The sequence below is a fragment of the Elaeis guineensis genome, chromosome 4, assembly GCF_000442705.2.
Source record: "Elaeis guineensis isolate ETL-2024a chromosome 4, EG11, whole genome shotgun sequence".
NCBI classification, from domain to species: Eukaryota; Viridiplantae; Streptophyta; class Magnoliopsida; order Arecales; family Arecaceae; genus Elaeis; species Elaeis guineensis.
The window spans coordinates 24232954-24251981 of NC_025996.2; the positions used below are offsets into that span (position 1 = coordinate 24232954).

The following is a 19028-nucleotide window of genomic DNA, read 5'->3' on the forward strand; positions in this document are numbered from 1 at the left end:
GGGTTTTTGGTTAAGATGAGGAAAGGGCTGAGGATGTATGTGTGCTCTATTATATCCACGATCAGAATTTGAATTGTGTCTGTCATGCTATCCTCAGCCTCCATGAAAACTACCCCTGTGTCCACCACGATGACCTCGACCGCGATTTGCATAAAGGGCTTCTCCTTCAGTGGTGGAAGAAACAAGTGTCGTCAATTCGTCGCGGCGCTGAACTTTTGTTTTTTCTTACAGTAGAAGAGGTCGAAGTTGCTTAAATGTAGGTTTCATCCTGTGTGTGTTTAATGCACTTACAAATCCTCTGATAGTGCCAGAAAAACAGTCATGATCAAATTGTGATCGGGCTCATTTTCACCAATCGTTTAGAGGGCATTCCTTATGGATTTAATTTTTTGCATATATTTACACATGCCCATTGATCTTTTCTTGATGCTTCGTAATTCAGATTTCAGAGAAAAGGTCATAGAGGTGGTTTTGTGAAGAAAATATGCCTCAATGATTTTTCATGCATCATAGGCTCTTTTGGGTGAACTGGATATAACCATATGCAGTATGCTAAGAGATAGAGTAGCATTAATCCAGAAAAGTATGGTGGTATCTATCTTCTTCCACATTAAATACTCTGAATTCACAATTGTCTTCTTATCAGTAGTTTCAATAGTCTGAAGAGGGATAATGTTGGTCCCATCCACATACGGAGTAACACAAAAATTCTTTAAGATATTTAGAAAAACTTGTTTCCAAATCAAATATGTAGAATCTGTGAGTTCTAATAGTACGAGAGTTTTGATGCTAATAACTATCGGTGTTACGGTAAATAAAGACATGTTTGCCACCAAAAGAAAGCACCATTAGAACAAAAAGATATGAGATCAAAAGTTACCAATAAAGATCACTTCTTAAGAGAAGCCGAGCAGCATTAGAAAGGGCCAACAGTGCCAGGGAAGATCAGAAAAACAAGTGGCGGCAGAAGAAAAAAAATAGCAGATCAAAGAGTGAAAGAGAGTTCGAGTAGCACTGGGAAAGGCCAAGCGAGCCAAGGAAAACCTGAAAAAATCTAACGGCAGCAGCAAGAGAAGCTGAACAGTACCAGGGAAGATAAGAAAAAAGAAACAAGCAGCAGTAGAAAAATCCAGCAGCGGCAGCAAGAGAAACTGGACAGCACCAAGGAAGATCAAAAAAAGAAAACAAACAGCAGTAGGAAAATCTAATGGTGGCAGCAAGAGAAGTTGGGCAGCACTAGAGAAGACCAACGGCACTAGGGAAAGCCAACGGCACCAGGGAAGGCCAAGAGAAATCGGATCGCAGTAGAGAGGGGAGAGAGAAGGGAGGAAGGAGAGGTTTTGGTGGTTGGTGGCTATGAATCAATATCCTTAGTTAGGGTTCCTGCTCTAATACCATGAAAGGGGGATAAAAGAGCTTGCCATGTAGAAGTTTCATTGATCAAAATATATAAAGTACAGAATATACACATATGGTAACATAGATCAGCAATAATACAGCAATAATGCTATAAAAACCTCCACTATACATGGAAAGAAATATGCAATACTAAAATACTAAATATATCTTAACACTATGGGTTATTTGTTCTTAGTATTTGCATTTCTCATTTGTTTAAATGTTGGCATTGGTTTCTTTAGATTAAATTTGAATTTTGCAATTTTTGATACCATTTGGTTAAAAGTGTTGTCATATTATGTTCCTCAGAGGTTCAAAGAAAAGAAAACTTCATGTCCAAAATTTTCTACCTAAAGCTCTTGAAGTCATTACTATTATCAGATGCTAGATTGCCGGTAGTATTATGCAGTGACATTTTATTTTGAAATTTTTTTAATTATTTCAATGCAAAACTATCAAATCAATTGGTCTAAAGGTTTAAACAAATTTTAGCGTATCAGATGATGACTCTAGTTTACTATTCTTGATTGATTTTATTTTTCTTCATATTTTTTAATTTTCTTAATTTTAATCTTCTTTTTATATTTCTTCACAATTCCCAATTGAAACTAACAAAAGTAGAATGTAACCACCAAAACAACCCTGTAGCCAAGGCACATTTTGTCTGGCTGGACACCAAAATGAAACAGAGCTTTTGAATCTTAACTTCAAAGTTATTCAATTACTTCCATATGTGTATAATTATATTAATCTCTCAGTGTTTTCTTATAATGTTTTACTGATGCAAATCTATTAGCTGTTAACTTGTTGCACACTTTGACAAGATATAAAAATTAAGTGTTCTCAAAACTTGCTTGTTCAATAATCTAAAAAAAAATGTAGCATGGACGAATAATCTCAAAACTCTCATGTTCACACTTTGATAAATTGTAGTATGGACGAATAAACTAAAATAAATTCTTTCCAGTGAATTTGCTTTGTTCAATAACATGAATTGAATTAAATGTTTGATAATATTAAAATCCCAAAAGCCAAACATAATATTTAGCCTAAGGTTGGATGCTGCAGTTTGATCAACGTTATTGTAATAGGGTAGTACATCTTTTACCAAACTTTACACTGCTTTGGCTGAAACCTGTTTATGAATTTGGAGTGTCCTCAGCATGTCTAGAATCCAACATTTGATGCATTTACCTTCATGAGCTAATTTATTGTTTCCTTTATGAAATTGTAGTTCAGTGTGTTTATATTTTTTTTGATGTTTCCTTATCATGGAAATGTTCCATACATAAAACCATAATAATGACTGTTAAGACTAGTCTTAACAATTTGGCCTCAGCTTTATTTATCTACTTTCACCAAGCATTCTTATTTACGGCCAACTTTGATGTTATTTAGAGCATTCTCACATCCTGTCCCATGACATCCATCCAGGCTGCCTTGATCTTCCCCTCTTCTTGCATCCTTTTGCAAAAACTAAAGTACCTTCGTTGCTAAAGCTTCCCTTGGATTCTTGAAATACATTCCCGTGCCTGTTAATGAGTTCTCCATCACTTTCTTTTAAAGTTGCACATGTCCTGCACCTTACATATACTCATCTCTCTTTTCTTATTCCTCTCTCTCTCTCTCTATATATATATATATATATGTGTGTGTGTGCGTGCGTGCGTGCGTGCGTGCGTGCGTGCGTGACAAGCTATTTATTGACTGCATAACCATTTATAATTTTGTTGCACATTTCTTCATGTATCTCTTAATTATAATTTGCCTAACAGATTCCTCATAATGAAACTCATAGGCAGTGCCATCTCTTGTTCATCAATCTTAACTTGGAGTTCATTTCTATATTCATTGAAATTGGATTTCATATACTTTGTTGTTGATTTTCAAGTCCTTTATCCTTTCAGGCTTTCTTCAATAAATTCAAGTCAACACCATATCACTTGGATTAATATAAACCAAGGATTGAGGAACTATTAGAATTTATACTCTCCTAACAAGAGTCTCTTAAATTCGAGGATGAGAAAGCCTCTGAAGATAATAATATTAATGTCAGAAATTAAAGGAATCAGAGAAAAATAGCAATCCCTGCCCCTTAAGGGTGGCTAGCAAGGTTTATTTATAGCCTTCTACACTAGCTAGATTAATAAGAAAAACAAAGAGAAAAATAATAGCGAGGGTTGGTTTATAATTTCAGTCATTCTTACTTTATTTATTGATCTGTTGATTAGCCATTCTTACTTTATTTGCTGATCCGCTAATTAGCCATTATTGCTTTATTTGCTGATCTGCTGATTTATTGCTGATTTGTTTTCAACCTGAAATGAAAATTTTTTAGCTGTCCTATTTGTTTCCAACTATGCAGATTACATTCCTTATCAAAATAAGGCTGAATCAAGCTAGATTTGTGACTGGTCAAGGTTGCCATTATTACAACTCTTCGCCCCTTCGAGATACCTTGTCTTCAAGGTGAATATCAAGAAAGCGAAGGGTGAGATCATCATGGTCCTCCCAAGTCGCTTCTTCTCTTGTGCCATCCCTCTAAGAAACAAGAATCCCTGTTCGGAGATGACTATCGACATGATGGTGACGGTGATCCAACACTTCCATTGGAATATGTGGTCGATCTTCAACCAATTCAGGAGGCAAAGTACAAGTGGTGGGAGGTTCTTCTCGGAAGGACTTTAGTTTGGAAACATGGAAAACATCGTGAATACGGGCCCCAGAAGGAAGCTTCCATCTATAAGTCGCAGGTCCTATTTTTTCTATCACCTCGGAGGAACTATAGAAAGTAGGGGACAGCTTGGACTAAAAAGAACTCTTGGTAGATGCTTGTTGGTATCTCGGTAGTTGGAGAAGAATATGGTCACCAATAGAGAACTCCCTCTCCTTGTGCCGCCGATTATAATATTGCTTCATGCTATTTTGGACAGCTGCTAAGTGTTGCTTTAAAGTCTTCAAGTGCTCATCTCTTTTAGTTCACTCAGCATCTACCATCTCAACTCTTGTAGCCCCTCTCTGTCCACGGCCATGATCATAAGGATTTCGGTCGTCATCATCTTGTTGACGTAGAACCTCATGGTGGGCTGCTGGTATCTTTGTCTAAGTAAAAGTTGAAAGCCGTGGAAGTATGAAACCAACCCTTTGCTATCCTAAAACAGCAGTAGACTGGCCAGCCTTAATGGTAAAGGTGGTCGGTCTATAGTCCTCCAAGTATTCATCATCATACTTCTTACCAATGTATGGATCTTGCGAGGGTAGTGCATAGATGAAGATGAGCTATTTATGCAAACCTTTGGATTGCTGGTTTGCTGAAAGAAAATCCCCAAAATTAGAAACAAGGTGTTTCTTATCATGTCCCAACACTATTCCTTGGCCATAAGGCGCATCGGTTATGTGGGGCTGCACTGAAGTGCCTCTCCTACCTGTAAAGGGGTCGGTGACTTGTGGGAACACCATATCTTTTTCTCTGATAAAAATAAGGGACACCGCAACCCTATTTTTGTTCGAAACATTGTGCGTGGGTGAGGGATCCGGTTGAAGTATGCCACATCGGGGCCGAAGGCGTTGTTTGTGTGACGCTATCAGGCACAGGAGAGTAGAGTTTGAAGAATCTTTGGTTATCTTCAACTTTCTCTAGCCACCACGTTAAGGCATTGATGGAGGATAATATCTTTTGGAGAGATTGTTCGATCGATAGAGCTTGAGTGCCTTCAATTTTGGCATTATTTTTCTTCATCATAGGTTTAGATGTCGGAGAAGTCGTCATGAACATCGAAGAAGAAATCAGCAAAAAGAGTGAATCATTGTTGGGCTCTGATACCAAATTGTTAGGATTTATACTTTTCTAACAAGAGTCTCTCTAATTCGGGGATGAGAAGGGCTCCGAAGGCAATAACATTAATGCTGAAAATTAAAGAAATCAGAGAAGAATAGCAATCCCTGTCCTTTAAGGGTGGCTGGCCAGGCTTATTTATTAATCTAGCTAGTGCCTTCTATACTAGCTAGATTAGTAAGGAAATGAAGAGAAAAATAATAGGTAGGGCTGGTTTATAATTTCAGCCATTCTTGCTTTATTTGCTGATCCACTGATTAGCCATTACTGCTTTATTTGCTGATTGCTGATTTATTTTCAAGCTGAAATGAAAATCCTTTAGCTGCTCTATTCGTTTCCAACTATACAGATTACATTCCTTATCGAAATAGGACTGAATCAAGCTAGATTTGTGAGCAATCAAGATTGCCATTGTAACAGGAACTAACCAAATGAAATCGAACTACCCAGCTTGTATGGATCCAAAGGTGTCTTGGTTCCCTAAGACTCAATTCAAGGGGAAACCAACTAAATTGTACACTAAATTGCCTGAATTGCTCTGAGATCAGGTAATTTGGTTGGCCTTGTTTTTCCCTTGAAGCCACCAGTAAGGGCAAGACTAGGCAGTCCCACTCGGGAACCCTTCTAAAGCCCTCTTTCTCCATTTGTCATTTTGTTGGGTTTTTACAAAGAGAGGAAGGAGAAAGAGGGGGCTTTTGGATCAGTGTTTTTTCTTCAAATCAAAGAGTTTGAGACCCTCAAATTGAACTCAAGGTAAGATGCTTCTTCCCTCTCTTTTTGTTAAAAAAAAAAAAAATCCAGAACAAAATCCTGAAATAATTGCTAAATATACAGGTGACTCCATCCAAATTTCATACAAATATTATGTGGTGCTTGGAGTCATGCTCTGAAGCATGAATCTAAGCACAAACATGTGGATTTTGGTGTTTTGTGGTTAACCCTAAATCCTACATCAAAATATCCATTTAATCTGGAACTAGTTCAATCAAACGTTGTTTGTTTTAGTTTCCAGATATGAAGTAGACACAATCCTGGTGAATTGTTTCCTCTATTTTGTCATTTATTCTAAAAATCAAGTTTAGTGAAAAATAATTCGAAAGTAACATGTAAAATTTTGGAAAAGTTGGTAGCATTTTTGCACTTGTAACATGCACATGGTACCAAATTTTCACCAATAATGGGGTCGATTTAGTTGTTTGGGCTCCACTAGAGCCTAGGCCCTTAAATTAAACGAATCCAAAATTAAACCAACAAAGACACTTCTGTTCAAGTTGATATTTTTATATGATGTATAAGTTGGGCTGATCTACAAATTCCTTGAAAAAGAATATTTTGGATTATTTCAAATTTTCAAAATTAATTTCTGAATTTAATATTTATAGTATTTAAATTGTTTTAATTTTGCGAAGAATTTTGCATAATATGTAGCTAGGAATATACTATTTTTTGGATTGCTGGATTTGTTTTATGTTTTCAAATTTAGAAATTTTACGAATTAGTTATTTATAAATACATTAAAAATTATAATCATATGTTGATTTCTTGGAGAGGTTAGGCATTTTTAAAGTAAATTTATTTTTTTGTTAACCTTTATATTTAATTAATTGAAAATATGTGTTAAAATTGTGAATTAAATTTACAAGAGCAAGATATAGTAAAGCATCCGGGCACATGAAGTAGGTGCGCGGTTGAATGTGTGTGCGGTGAACTTGTACTTCTACCTCATCTTAAAAAAAAAAAATCCTAATATAAACTTTTGTATGTGTAATTTGGGTAGCGTATAATATGTTGTTTTTTGTGATAAATATGCATGTTTTTGACTTCAATAGGCACAAGAACTATAGCTAAGATAGTTAACTTGATACCCTGCCTTCTTCCTTGCAAAAACAGTCTAAGTCAAAAAAAAAAGGGTTAAGAAACCCTATACTGGAGTATGGAAGCCAAAAAAGGCCATATCATGAGTTTTGGGGTGTGCCTGTGAGGCTATGAGTACCCATTAAAGCCCTTCATTGGTACAATTCTCAGTTCGGCTCTTACTGTACCCACCCTTCATCAATATAGATTTGATCCTTGTTTTTTCATTCCTTAATATAAACCATGGTACATCTTCCTACAATTAGCATAAAAAGATATCATCTTAGTATTTATACTTAATCTTAGACCTTTGTGGTTGGAATATACAGTTGTTGTGCTATAACAAGTAATTCCTGCCATTGCTCCAGCATGCATGTCAATAACTTCAAAGAAACATTTATGCACAACTTCCTCTTTAAATCCCACAAAATTGTTAATACCTTACCATTAGCTTTCTTTGTGTCAATGAAGGCAATATTTAAACCTTTTTTCTTTTCTCTCTATATTTTTTTTTACCAATATTCTAAGTGAAAGAGGCAATCTCCATTGTTGACTTTTTTAGCATAAAATATTAAGGTTCTTTGGGATTGACGGATTTTCTTAATCTTGATGAAGTGTCTCATAAGTTTGGTGACCCAATTATTAGAGCAGTTTTATACATCTTCACTCATAGATCACGACACCACCAGTCAGCCAGCAACTTCTTGGTTTTCAAAGCCTCATTAAATTAGTACAGCAAATTAACCTAAGTTCTTCTTGTTTTTTCAAAACAAAATCAGCATCTTATATTTTCCTATTACGATACTCTTTTGCATCCTTTTCAAAGTTATCTCCACTTCAACTTTATAAATTGTACAAATAGGAACCTAATAACTCTATAACCTTGCCTTTTATGTACAAATTTCTCAAGTAGACTTGTCATTTAATACTATCATTTAATGGTTTATTGAAATAGATTTTTATCTTTTTTCTTATTGTATTGAAATTGCTAATTATCTTTTTTTTAAAAAAAATTCCTTTCGTGAAAATCATATCACTCTTACAATTAATGCATCTAACTTGATCAGTATCTTTAGACTCTCTCTCATTTTAGCTACTTTTATGTCATTCTCACCTTCCTAAACCTAACCTAACCTATGATTTAAATTATCATATGCTACATATTTAGACTTTGTTAATTTTTCCCATCTTTCTATATGTTGTTATTATCTTTCAAAGCCCTTGATATCATTCATTCATTGCCGTGGTCCAAAGCAAACCTTCTTTACTTTATTGCCTCTTCTATCTGACCAGTCAATTGTTGGGTTTCTTTATGTGTGTAATTTTTCCCCTTCTACTCCCATTAACTTCTCTTGCTGATTTCATAATATAAACAGCCACATTTCTCACATCTATTTGGTTTAGTTCTTAAGTTGAGATTGATCCAACTAGGGAGAAGGAAGATTTCCTTCAATCCACTCAACTCGAATCCCTCTAAAGGAAAAAAAAAGATGGAAGAATTGCAAAAGTAGGGCTTAAAGCCCCTTTTCTTTCATTGATTAATTCTCCATATCATAAACTAAGGTAAATAGCTTATTTATAATAGTGAGGTCTGTTTTTGCGCAATTCGGATTGTATTCCTCTTCTTATTTTTTAGAATGATATCCACCATTAAACAAGTTGGGTTGAATTTCTCATCCTATCTTAAATAGAACTAGATCTCTAAAAAAAATGATAAATATAAAAATCATAAAAAATACTAAAATTTATAGAAGATAGATCTCGAGTTCTACATCAACTTTATCTTCTATTGTCTAGTCTAATTCTTTACAGATTGGAAGATAACTATTGGTCAAAGTATTTTCTGAAAAGGAAAGTTTCGATTTGATCAGTCCGTTTTCAGGCTTAAATGATGGAATTTTGACTTGATTTGGCCTCTTTAGGGCTATCTTAAAGTTGTAGATCTTGAAAATATACCTCTTTTTTTTAAAAAAAAAAATCATCTCAATCGAGCATCATATACAAGTTATCGCCTCCTGAAGTTTGGTGCGCGATCTAGCTTCTTGATGTGGTGGATTTTTCTCCTGAATTATGTTTAACTCTTACTCATAGTGGCCAACATGATCACATCGAGTCTCTATAGTGGCTAAAGTGATCCATACCGAGTCTGGTGATCCTCCTAGATACCCATAGTGATCACAGTGGTCCACATTGAGTCTAATGATCTACTTGCATCAGAGCTCTTCTTGTTTAAGGATTTTGCTCTCGTTAAATCAGAATTAAGGATAAGGAAATGCTTGCTTCCTCGTCTCGTGGTTGAACTGTTTGGCTTTGCTTAAAGATTGTTTCTAGTGTTGGTCCTCCTTTCTAGATGATAAATCTTGATCTCTATATGTAGAAAATAACTTTGTTACAGGAGTTGCTGATGCTTGTATTGAACGCACCGCCAATTGAGATATGGCCTGGATGAGTTGGGTAATCTTCTCTAGTTGTGTGAGACATTCTTTCATCTCATCATCCATGGAGATAGAACGAGCAGTTATACTTGCCTTTTGTCCTTCGATGCACTTCAAACACGAATAGCCTTTTTCTCGACCACTTGTATTTAGTGTCTGGACCTCCTATGGATGTAGAGGACCGAAGCTCTGACACGAATTTGATTTGAACAGATCAAGTTAGGACTTCACTAAATAGGAGTATGGCTCTGGTACCAACTTGATCCGATTGGAAAGACGGAAAATTTTCTTCAACATGCTCGACTCGAATCTCTTAAAAGAAAAAAGAAGATGATGAAAAAATAGTGAAAGTAGGGCTTAGATTTCCTTTTCTTTTATTAATTAATTCTCCATACTATAAAGTAAGTTACATAGCCCCCATTTATAATAGTGAGATCCACCTTTGTACAATTTGGATCGGATTTTCCTTCTTATCTTTTAGAAAGATGTCCACCATTAAATGAGTTGGGTTGAACTTCTCTTCGTAGCTTAAATAGAACTAGATCTCTTAAAAGAAGATAAATATAAAAAATCATAAAAATATTCAAATTTTATAGAAGATAGATCTTGAGTTCTATATCAATTTTGCCTTCTATCGCTTTGTCTAATTTTTCAAGGATTGGAAGATAACTCCTAATCAAATTTTTTTTCGAAAAGAAAAGACTCGGTTTGATCAGTCTATTTTCAGGCTCAAATGATGGAATTTTGATCCAATTTAGCCTTTTAGGGACTGGTCTAAAGTTGTAGATTTTGAAAAGATATCTAATTTCAAAAAAAAAAAAAAAGATCATCTCAATCGAGCATCGTACAACCAAGTTATTACCTCCTGAAGTTTGATGTGTGATTTGGCTTTTTGATGTGACAGATCTTGCTCCTGGATTTTGTCCAGCTTTTATTCATAGTAGCCAATATGATCTGCATCAAGTCCTCATAGTGCTTAAAGTGATCCACATTGAGTCTAGTGATCTTCTTGGATACTCGTAGTGGTAAAATGATCCACATCGAGTCTGATAATCCACCTGGATTAAAGATTTTCTTAATAATTCATCCCTAAAAGATATAATAACTTCCCTTTTAAATTCGGCTTTCATTGGATCCATTTCTGCTCTTCATACAGTCAATATGGATATCTGAAAATACTATCTTAGTTTGTGTTTTCAGCCTTGTTCTATTATCGCTTTGCAATATTTGCAAGATGATGTACCCCTTCTTCATTGGAAAATATAATATGTTAGTGACAAATTTTATCAATTGTATAAACAACTAAATGTTTGTTTGTCTTCTTAAATATGCATTGACCTTTTCTTGACTATAGGCCATTGCAAACTCAAGAATTGAATATCCTATTAGATTTATATTGTAAAATGAACATCCACCATTTACCCTCTCATATACTGCACCAATCTTCCCTACATTCCTATGTAATTCCGTGTCTATATCATCCTCTTCCTCTTATACCCTCTAATATATCTCACATTTCAATTTTCTCCCAGAAATGCTGTCCTTCTTTTTGCTAAACCTATGTGTGGTGCATGCACATGGATTACTACAATAACCTTTGTAAAAAACTATCTTAATAGCTGTTTGTCCGTTTTTTTTTTTATTTTTTATTTTAGCATGTACGCCTTTTTTCCTTCATTTCTTTGACCACCACTACTTTGGTTTTATTTTTTTTAAAAAATCATCATTCCCAGATTGTTAAATTTCATGACCATCTCCTATGCCTTGGACATTCAACCTTGTACTTTGTTTCTTATAAACAACCAATATTGATTCCCCTTCATATTGTCATGTCCACTGGCTCTCAACTCTTTCCAATCAAAATTCTAGCATTCCAAGTAGCAAGTTAAACATTCTTCTAGTACCCCAAACATCGGATTGCATTTTCAAACTGAAATGGCAAATGACAACTGAAGTCATTTGTACGGTTAGCTTCTTCGCATTCTCTTCCAAATGATGTGATTACCTTGTTTTCTTACCACTCTAATTATGCCGTGTTAGTTCTCGGAGAGACCTTAAGCCTATAATGTATTTCCTATCTCTCATCACAATCATCTTGGCACATCGAGTGTAGGTGATGACCTTGCTGACCCTTGCTCATTTTTCATCAGCTTGGTCATGCCACAGTGTGTCATTTACAAGTGATTACCTAGTGAATCTTTGCTCGTTTTGTGCTATAAGTGGACTAGATTATTGCATGCTACATATGTCAAGGGCTCCCTAATACTCATGATGTCTTAAGTTGGATCCTTTTCATAGTTTGTCATGCTTTTTGCCACTATTTGTCAACCTAACATCAATCCTGTACCTTTTTCCTTGAGGCTTGGGACTGGCATTGGCAGTGTTGCTTTGTGCAAAGCAGGATGATCTCTCATATGATCATATAGTTGTGCATGTAGGAGGGCCATATGATAAAATGCTAGCATTTTTCTCCTGTCATTCTTTACGTTTCTGCATTCATCTTCCTGTGTTATTTTGAGGTATTTGCTGATTGTACTTTCATTTATTTTACTTTATTTATAATTCATGAGATATGCCGACTGCCAAGTTAGTGCAAATGGGCTTGTTTATTAAGTTTCTTGTGTCACTAGATGCTTCTATACTCATTTTTTGTGCTTTATTATATGCATTAACAAATAATATCTAATTATTGTGCTAGTTCAGTCATGTACATTGTTGATTTCCAAAGGCCTGGCTATTATCAGAAATGCTATGACCCTGATTGTAGAGGTATGCAGATGATATTAGCTCAATTTACTGATGGTTTGTCTATAAATTTACCTTCTAAGTTTGTGATGTCCTTTATATGTTCCGAACAAAATGATATTGCACTAGGTTACCGTTCTCCATTGCGTCCAGTACCATGGGATCTGATTCCTGACAGTAGGGCACTATTCAGTTCAGTAAATACAGAAAATTGCAGGGAGATTATGGACATAGGTTTTGATACTCAGTTTGATGGAAATAACATGGAAAACAATTCGTGCGATAATGGTGAGTTGATTACTGACAGCTGCAAGAAGGACAGCAGCTGGTGGCAAGAAGCTATGAGACATGCTGACTGCATTGAGAAAACGAGAAATGCAGCTGAGTTAAGCAAATTGGTGAGTATGCCAATTCATTATGTTTTTTCCCATGATTTTGCATCTTTTACCAAATTTTTGCATTCTAGTTACATATAGTTTGAAGCTCTGATGGTTTCTTGGCAGTGACATCTGGTGCAAGTTCTAATGTTGCATTTGGGTATCCCTTTATTGGTTTGAGTCTGGTAGAAAAGAAAAATTATTTGCTCAACTAACTATAATTTGTGTAGCATCAATGGGTAGTCTGCATGTGGCTACTTGGTTCGCACTGCTGGACATAAAGCCCATTTGCACTGAAGCATGCAGCGTTCCTTTTCCAGATATGGATGCTTTATTCAAGCTCTGCGGGCGAAGCATTACATTTTTCTTCACCCCATTAATGTTTTTCTCCTTTTTTTCAAAAAAAATTACGAAAGAAGCACTAGAACATCAAAGATGATCCAGTTTATTGCTTATACATTTATTTTCTGGAGAAGTTTGGATCAAAGATGGGGATCAATCAGATCTAAGTTCTGTCTACATGGACTGTAATGGAAGAAGTGGCAAACTTCAGAAAAATAGTGGGTGTTTTAATGTTTTTTTATAATAGATTACAAGAGACGGTGTGCTACAAGTATTCAACAAAAGAAAGTCCAAATAAGTTCAAAATGCAAATACACTGTTTGGTGCAATGATTTATTTTGAAAAATTAAAGCTTCCAGAACCTGCAGGTGATGTCAGAACATGAATCAAGCACAGTTCTCAGAAGCTATTCTGGTTAGGGAGTTGGAGGGAAAACTCAAAATTTTTCTTCCCTCCAAAGGTTCCTAAAGTTTTGTCATGAGTTTAGTCCTACATTGGAAAGGGACAATCTTTTCTTGATATTTATATACCTTCTTTCCTTATCCACCTTTGCTTGGATCAAGGAGGGACACGCGTGAGCCACCCAGCCTAGCTCAGCTCGCATGCACGTGAAAATGTGGCATGACGGGGCATGGTTCGTGTGGATGATGGTACGACTATTGAAATTTTTTATCCTTTTATTTTAAATCATCGTATTTTTTAAAATCTTTGTTGCCGTAACGGTCAATTGACTATTTGACTGGATGAATGTATTTTTCAAACGGATGTATCTCTCGTTGATCGATCGTTTTCCATCATTATCAATTGGTCAAAGCATCCCTTTGTTCGCCTTTTCTAGTAGTCTATACAAGACTACAAGTTCAGACAGCATGGGACACTTGAATAAGCAGCAGCGATTGTATTTCACATCTTTTCTCTATCCTACTTTATCTTTTTGGTGTTTAAATACTCTTCTACTTGTGTTTAATTTGCTGAGTTTTGGAAGATCTGTCAGTCTCCTCTATGATTGTGCTCCAAGAGAGGATATCTCGATTGTATCTTGGGATAGAATTCCTGATAAACACCAGCATGAAGGTCAGAAATTTGCCTTAGAACAATGATCACATGCTTCTGGGTTTCTTCTCTGTTTCTGCTTCTTAAAGTCTACCAGCCAATCCGACCAGGCCCTAGATAACTTGATTTAAAACTCTTATCTTTATTGTATGGTTTAGATAAATCCGAAGTATATCAAAACTAGTTTGAAAACAGTTTTCGATTTGATAAAACTCTCTTTATAGAAGAATTCTTCTAACAATTCCTTCATGGTTTATTTATCTTTTATCAGACCACTGTTGCTACAATTTTGAAAATCTGATGAGCTACCCAAAATCTAGCTGATCTGGCTTTATATGACACATACTAGTTAAGCTCATTCTTAGCAGATTATAGGAGTCATTTAGTCATGCATCCACGCTTGAACATCTAAGAACAGTATTACATTAAAAATGCAATCTGCAGAAAAGTTGACCTGAATATGAATGAATTAATGTAGGTTTAGTTTCACTCCCTATTTGCTATTCTGAAAAAACCGCATGTATGTTCATCATATTTGCAGGTGTGATAAATCATGTTTTTTATCTATACTAGCACACCACTTGGACTTGGCAAGAACTGTTTAACCACCAGTCGGTTAGATTAGGTTGGAACATTTCCTGTCATGGACAAACCCCAATTACAGAGAAGAGGCACTAAAGGGAAATGAGGAATTTCAAAAGTAGATAAATGTTGTTGTGTTGTATTATTTTGTTCATTGTGTTTTTAATGTTGCTTGTATACTCCATTATTTTGTTTCAGAAATATAGTGCTTGCTAGTGAATCTTATCACATCATTTGAGTAGGCCATTCTAAGATACTTGACCATAATGTACAACACGTGAGCAGAATCCACTCCATCTTTTGAGCCCTCAACATGAGTCTACACAATTGAAATCCAATCTGATCTATACCGCTCTTGTTGGTTGCATGACCTTATAGCTGCAACCAACAAGTAAGGTTTTCTATCTACAAGCTAGATTTCTTACTTGTGTGTGATTTAGTTGATATTATCTTCTTTGAGTGTATGGATTTGTGAGAAAATTGTACTATGTTTTTGGCAAAATCCAACATAACTTATCTACCATGTTTGGCAGGAGGAGGACACGGTTGAAGATTGTGAATGGTGGTCGGATGCAGAAAGGTTCATAAATCAAGTTGAAGAACATATTGGTTAATCAAAGATGGGTAAATATATAATTTTTATGCCCTTTATATGCATATACATATGTATGTATTTATGTATAGATGTGTGTGCAGCAAGAATGAATAATATCTAACCATCATAACCACGTTCATCTCTCTCTCTCTCTCTCTCTTTCACAAATCCCAAGGGATAGTGAAGCAAGAAACTAATAATTTTATGTTAATTTTGTTCACTTGTTCCAATAAAGGAAGTGGCTTTTTGTTGGATTGGTTGATTTTTACATTCAAGGCTTGCTTGCATAGTTGCACGAGGACAATGGAACTGGAATCATATCTACAGCGTGTTTGGCTCGAGACAAGAATTAAAATAGATTGAGAATTGAAATAGGCATGAAAATAGAATTTGAATACTAGAAATATGGATTGTGTAATAATTTAGGATTTCATCGAAAAAGATTAGTCAGAAACTATTATTTGGATTTGTTGTTCTTGTATAAGTATCCAAGATTTTCTCAGTGAATAATTGATGTTGGATTAAATATATGTCCACGTGGGTCCTCATATATTTTTTTTTTCAAGTCCTGATATTCTCATCGAACTAAAGGTCCAAATTCATACTTTCATTCGTAAATATCACGATTGACTCGTGGTCAATTCCAATGAATTTATACTGCAATATATCTTAGTTCATATTGACTAGACTGATTTAGCTCTGATATCATTTGTAACAATTCAGGATCTCATCCAAAAAGACCGGTCGAAAGGTATTATTTGGATTTTTTGATCTTATACAAGTATCGAAGATTTTTTGAGCGAATAATCGATGTGAGATTAAATATATGCTTGCATGAATCCTCACAAATAGAGTTTTGGAGGATTGGGTTATTCCATTCCCTTTTGGAGTTGGAATAGAAATGAGATTTCTCCAACCAAATGGTTGTAATAGGAGTTGCTCATTTTCATTCTGGAGTCTAACTTCTTTCAACCAAATATGCCACTAATGTTTTACTACAATCTGAAATCACCTGTACCTAATTTATAGTTGGCAAGCTGGTCCAAGGGTGTTCCTCTCCAGCTGAAAGACTTTCCTGCGCTTGATTTCCTCTGCAGTATTGCTGCACGACTTATTGCCCGTGCGCTCATGCGAACACATATACTAACAATATTTTGGATTATCGAGTATACATAAATTATCTTTTCTGTAATAATAACAATTATGCTTTTCTAATTTCTAATGCCTTGCTGGCTGAGGTGCTCATGAAGCAACAAAAAACCAAGTAAATATGATTCATGCATGGCCGAGAAAAAGCTTTGCTGAAGACATCAATTGGCTGTGCACAGGAAAATGTGTCCAAGTTGGACTACGTGAATGCCTGACAAACATTTTGCAATCTCTTTTTTTTAATTTTAACATTATGCAGACAAAAGGATGGGGAGATATTACCATATGATTTTAGTAAACATTGGAGCGAATAATGATTAGTTTTAAATATTTGAGGCAACTGATTGTCACAGAAGAGTGTTCTTGATTAGCAAAGAGGTAATCAGACGAGGACTGTAGATATTCATTTTTCCAAAAATATAACAACGGTATTTTCAGTTGTCCTGTGCTACTATGGATTTTGAATATGTATGAGAACACTTTGTGCACAGAACTGTATTTTCAGTTGTCATGTGGTGCTATGAATTTTAAATCGGTATAAGAACACTTTGTGCACACAAATTAATACCTATCTCGCCTTATATGGAATTAACTATGCCTACCGTGGATGGAAAAGCTGTACCAGAATTTTATATTCCTTTTCGGTTCTAGCCGGCAGATATTTTTATTATTTATTTTTTGCATTCTAAGACATGAGAGCTGATTAAGGTTTGGGCCATGTGGATCGGTTATGTGAGAACAAAATTGCTGTTCCAACTACGTTGCGCTGAAACATCGGCAATCACCGGACGACTCAGGTCTGCTGGTAAACAGTTGGTTCTGACCCATCTGCCTGTGAGTTGTGGAGGCTCCCTTCGCCAGAAAATCCACAAAGCGAAACGGACGAAGTGGGTTCCGAAAGTAGTTGACAGAGTAAAACTGTTAAACAAAGCCCAGAGGGTTAAATGTTGCTAGTCTGCCAAATTTTGTTCTGTACCATATCCCATGGTGCCAGTTCCACCCACCGGTCATCGTCAACGTGCGTGAAGTACCTGTGACATCTTAAATGTGCCATGGTCTAAAAACACCCCCTTTCGATCATGACCCAAGACGTTCTCAATTTGTCAAGCATGCTTAGGGGAGGAAGATGGTGCGTTTCAGTCACCAAAAAATGGGTGGTGAGGTTGGAGTCCCTAAAGGCTGGAGATGCACCCTTTTTTTTCTTTCGGTGCAAGGCTGGAGATGCACCTTTAAGAGTTTGTATTTTATACAAAGAAGATGGTTTATTTACCAAAGAATCCAACAAAGCCTGAATTGTAGATCTTATTCCTATATATTTGATATTTAGTTACTTGCCCGAAGAAAAAAAAAAGGTTGACGTATTTCTTAATACAGATTTTCTAGTGGTCCTCTCACTGGGGGACTTCACGTACCAAATTCTCACTCCCTCCCCCCCCCCCAAAAAAACAAAAAGAAAAAAAAATCCACAAAAATACAAATAAATAATTGAGTTAGACATATTGCTTGCAATACTTTCTTAAAGGTAATTACTTGCTTACCATGTAGGTTGATTTTGTGGAAATTATTATGTCCGCAATATAAAGTAGGTATACTTTCTACATTTTAGACTGCACTTTAAAGTATACTACATCAATATCCATACTTGTTAATTTGTAAGAGAAGTGAGAGAGAGTATTGTTGTAATAATAAAGTGAAGGATTTTTTTTTTTTTTCAAACTTTCTTCTAATGGATAAGAAGATGAAATGAAGAATCTTTTGATTAATGGTCAAGCCTTCAAAACAAAATTATTTTCAACGGAAACAAAAGTAGGTATTATTTTGAAAATAAAATTCTAGCACTTCTTTTCTTTCTACCTATTAGTTCTGTTTGACATAAAATGTCACTTGATGCCATCCAAAAGAAATTCTTTATTTTCTAAGAACAGGAGTTATTCTTTTCTTTCGAGGAATATGGCAAAAATATCCCGCTATAACGGTTTGAATACTGGACGTCTTTACTAAGATTATTTTACTAATTACTTTAGTCATTTCTTTTTATTTTATTTATCTTGAGGATCCGTTAACAAATATCCTAAGGATAATCACGAAGCAAAAGATGCTTATACTTCTAAAATACGGCATGTTAGAGGTCAACCTATCACTACAATAGCTAAATATAATTTTACCAAAAAGAACATGGGCAAGGCCCGCGAGCCACTCTGCCAAAACGGGTGCAAGGAGATCCACAATCCCACTAAATCCTAATTAAAATTTGATTTTAGTTAACTATGGGTTTGGTTACATTTTTTTTATTTTTAATTTTAAATTTTTAAAAAATATTTTTTATTTTTTATTATTAAATAAAAATAAAAAAATAAAAAAAAATTTGATAACTATGTTGCTATAAAATGAAAAATAATATTTGTAGATGATAGGTGAAGAACATGAAGAGATAGAAGGGTTCAGAGATGGAAGGGAAAAAGACACGAAGAGATAAAAAGTACGATAAGAAAAAAAAAATATTTTTTATTTTTTATAATATTATAAAATATTATATTTTAATTTTAAATTTTTAAAAATTAAAAAATAAAAAAAATATATATATTTTTTTAATGACTAACCAAACGCACCCTAAATCACCAGACAACCGCCTGGCTGCCCTCGGTTTCATCTGGTCCCTTATT

General features: G+C 35.1%; 1 protein-coding gene across 7 annotated transcripts in view; it reads left to right on the forward strand.

Annotated features, from left to right (window-relative positions):
* Nucleotides 1–15734, forward strand: part of LOC105043322 (uncharacterized) — a 56543-nt gene extending 40809 nt beyond the window's left edge. For 2 of the 7 annotated variants that reach the window (XM_010920828.4, XM_019850184.3), the window contains exons 12-14: nucleotides 12226–12291; nucleotides 12397–12665; nucleotides 15155–15732. In XM_010920828.4, the coding sequence (XP_010919130.1) occupies nucleotides 12226–12291; nucleotides 12397–12665; nucleotides 15155–15235 (416 nt within the window). In that variant the 3' untranslated portion in view covers nucleotides 15236–15732. Of the gene's footprint in view, nucleotides 1–3763; nucleotides 5438–5653; nucleotides 5987–12225; nucleotides 12292–12396; nucleotides 12666–12770; nucleotides 14203–15154 lie in introns of those variants that run through there. The other 5 variants (XR_012140762.1, XR_002164573.3, XR_002164575.3 and 2 more) reach the window with 5 other exon arrangements.
* The last annotated feature ends 3294 nt before the right edge of the window (nucleotides 15735–19028 follow it).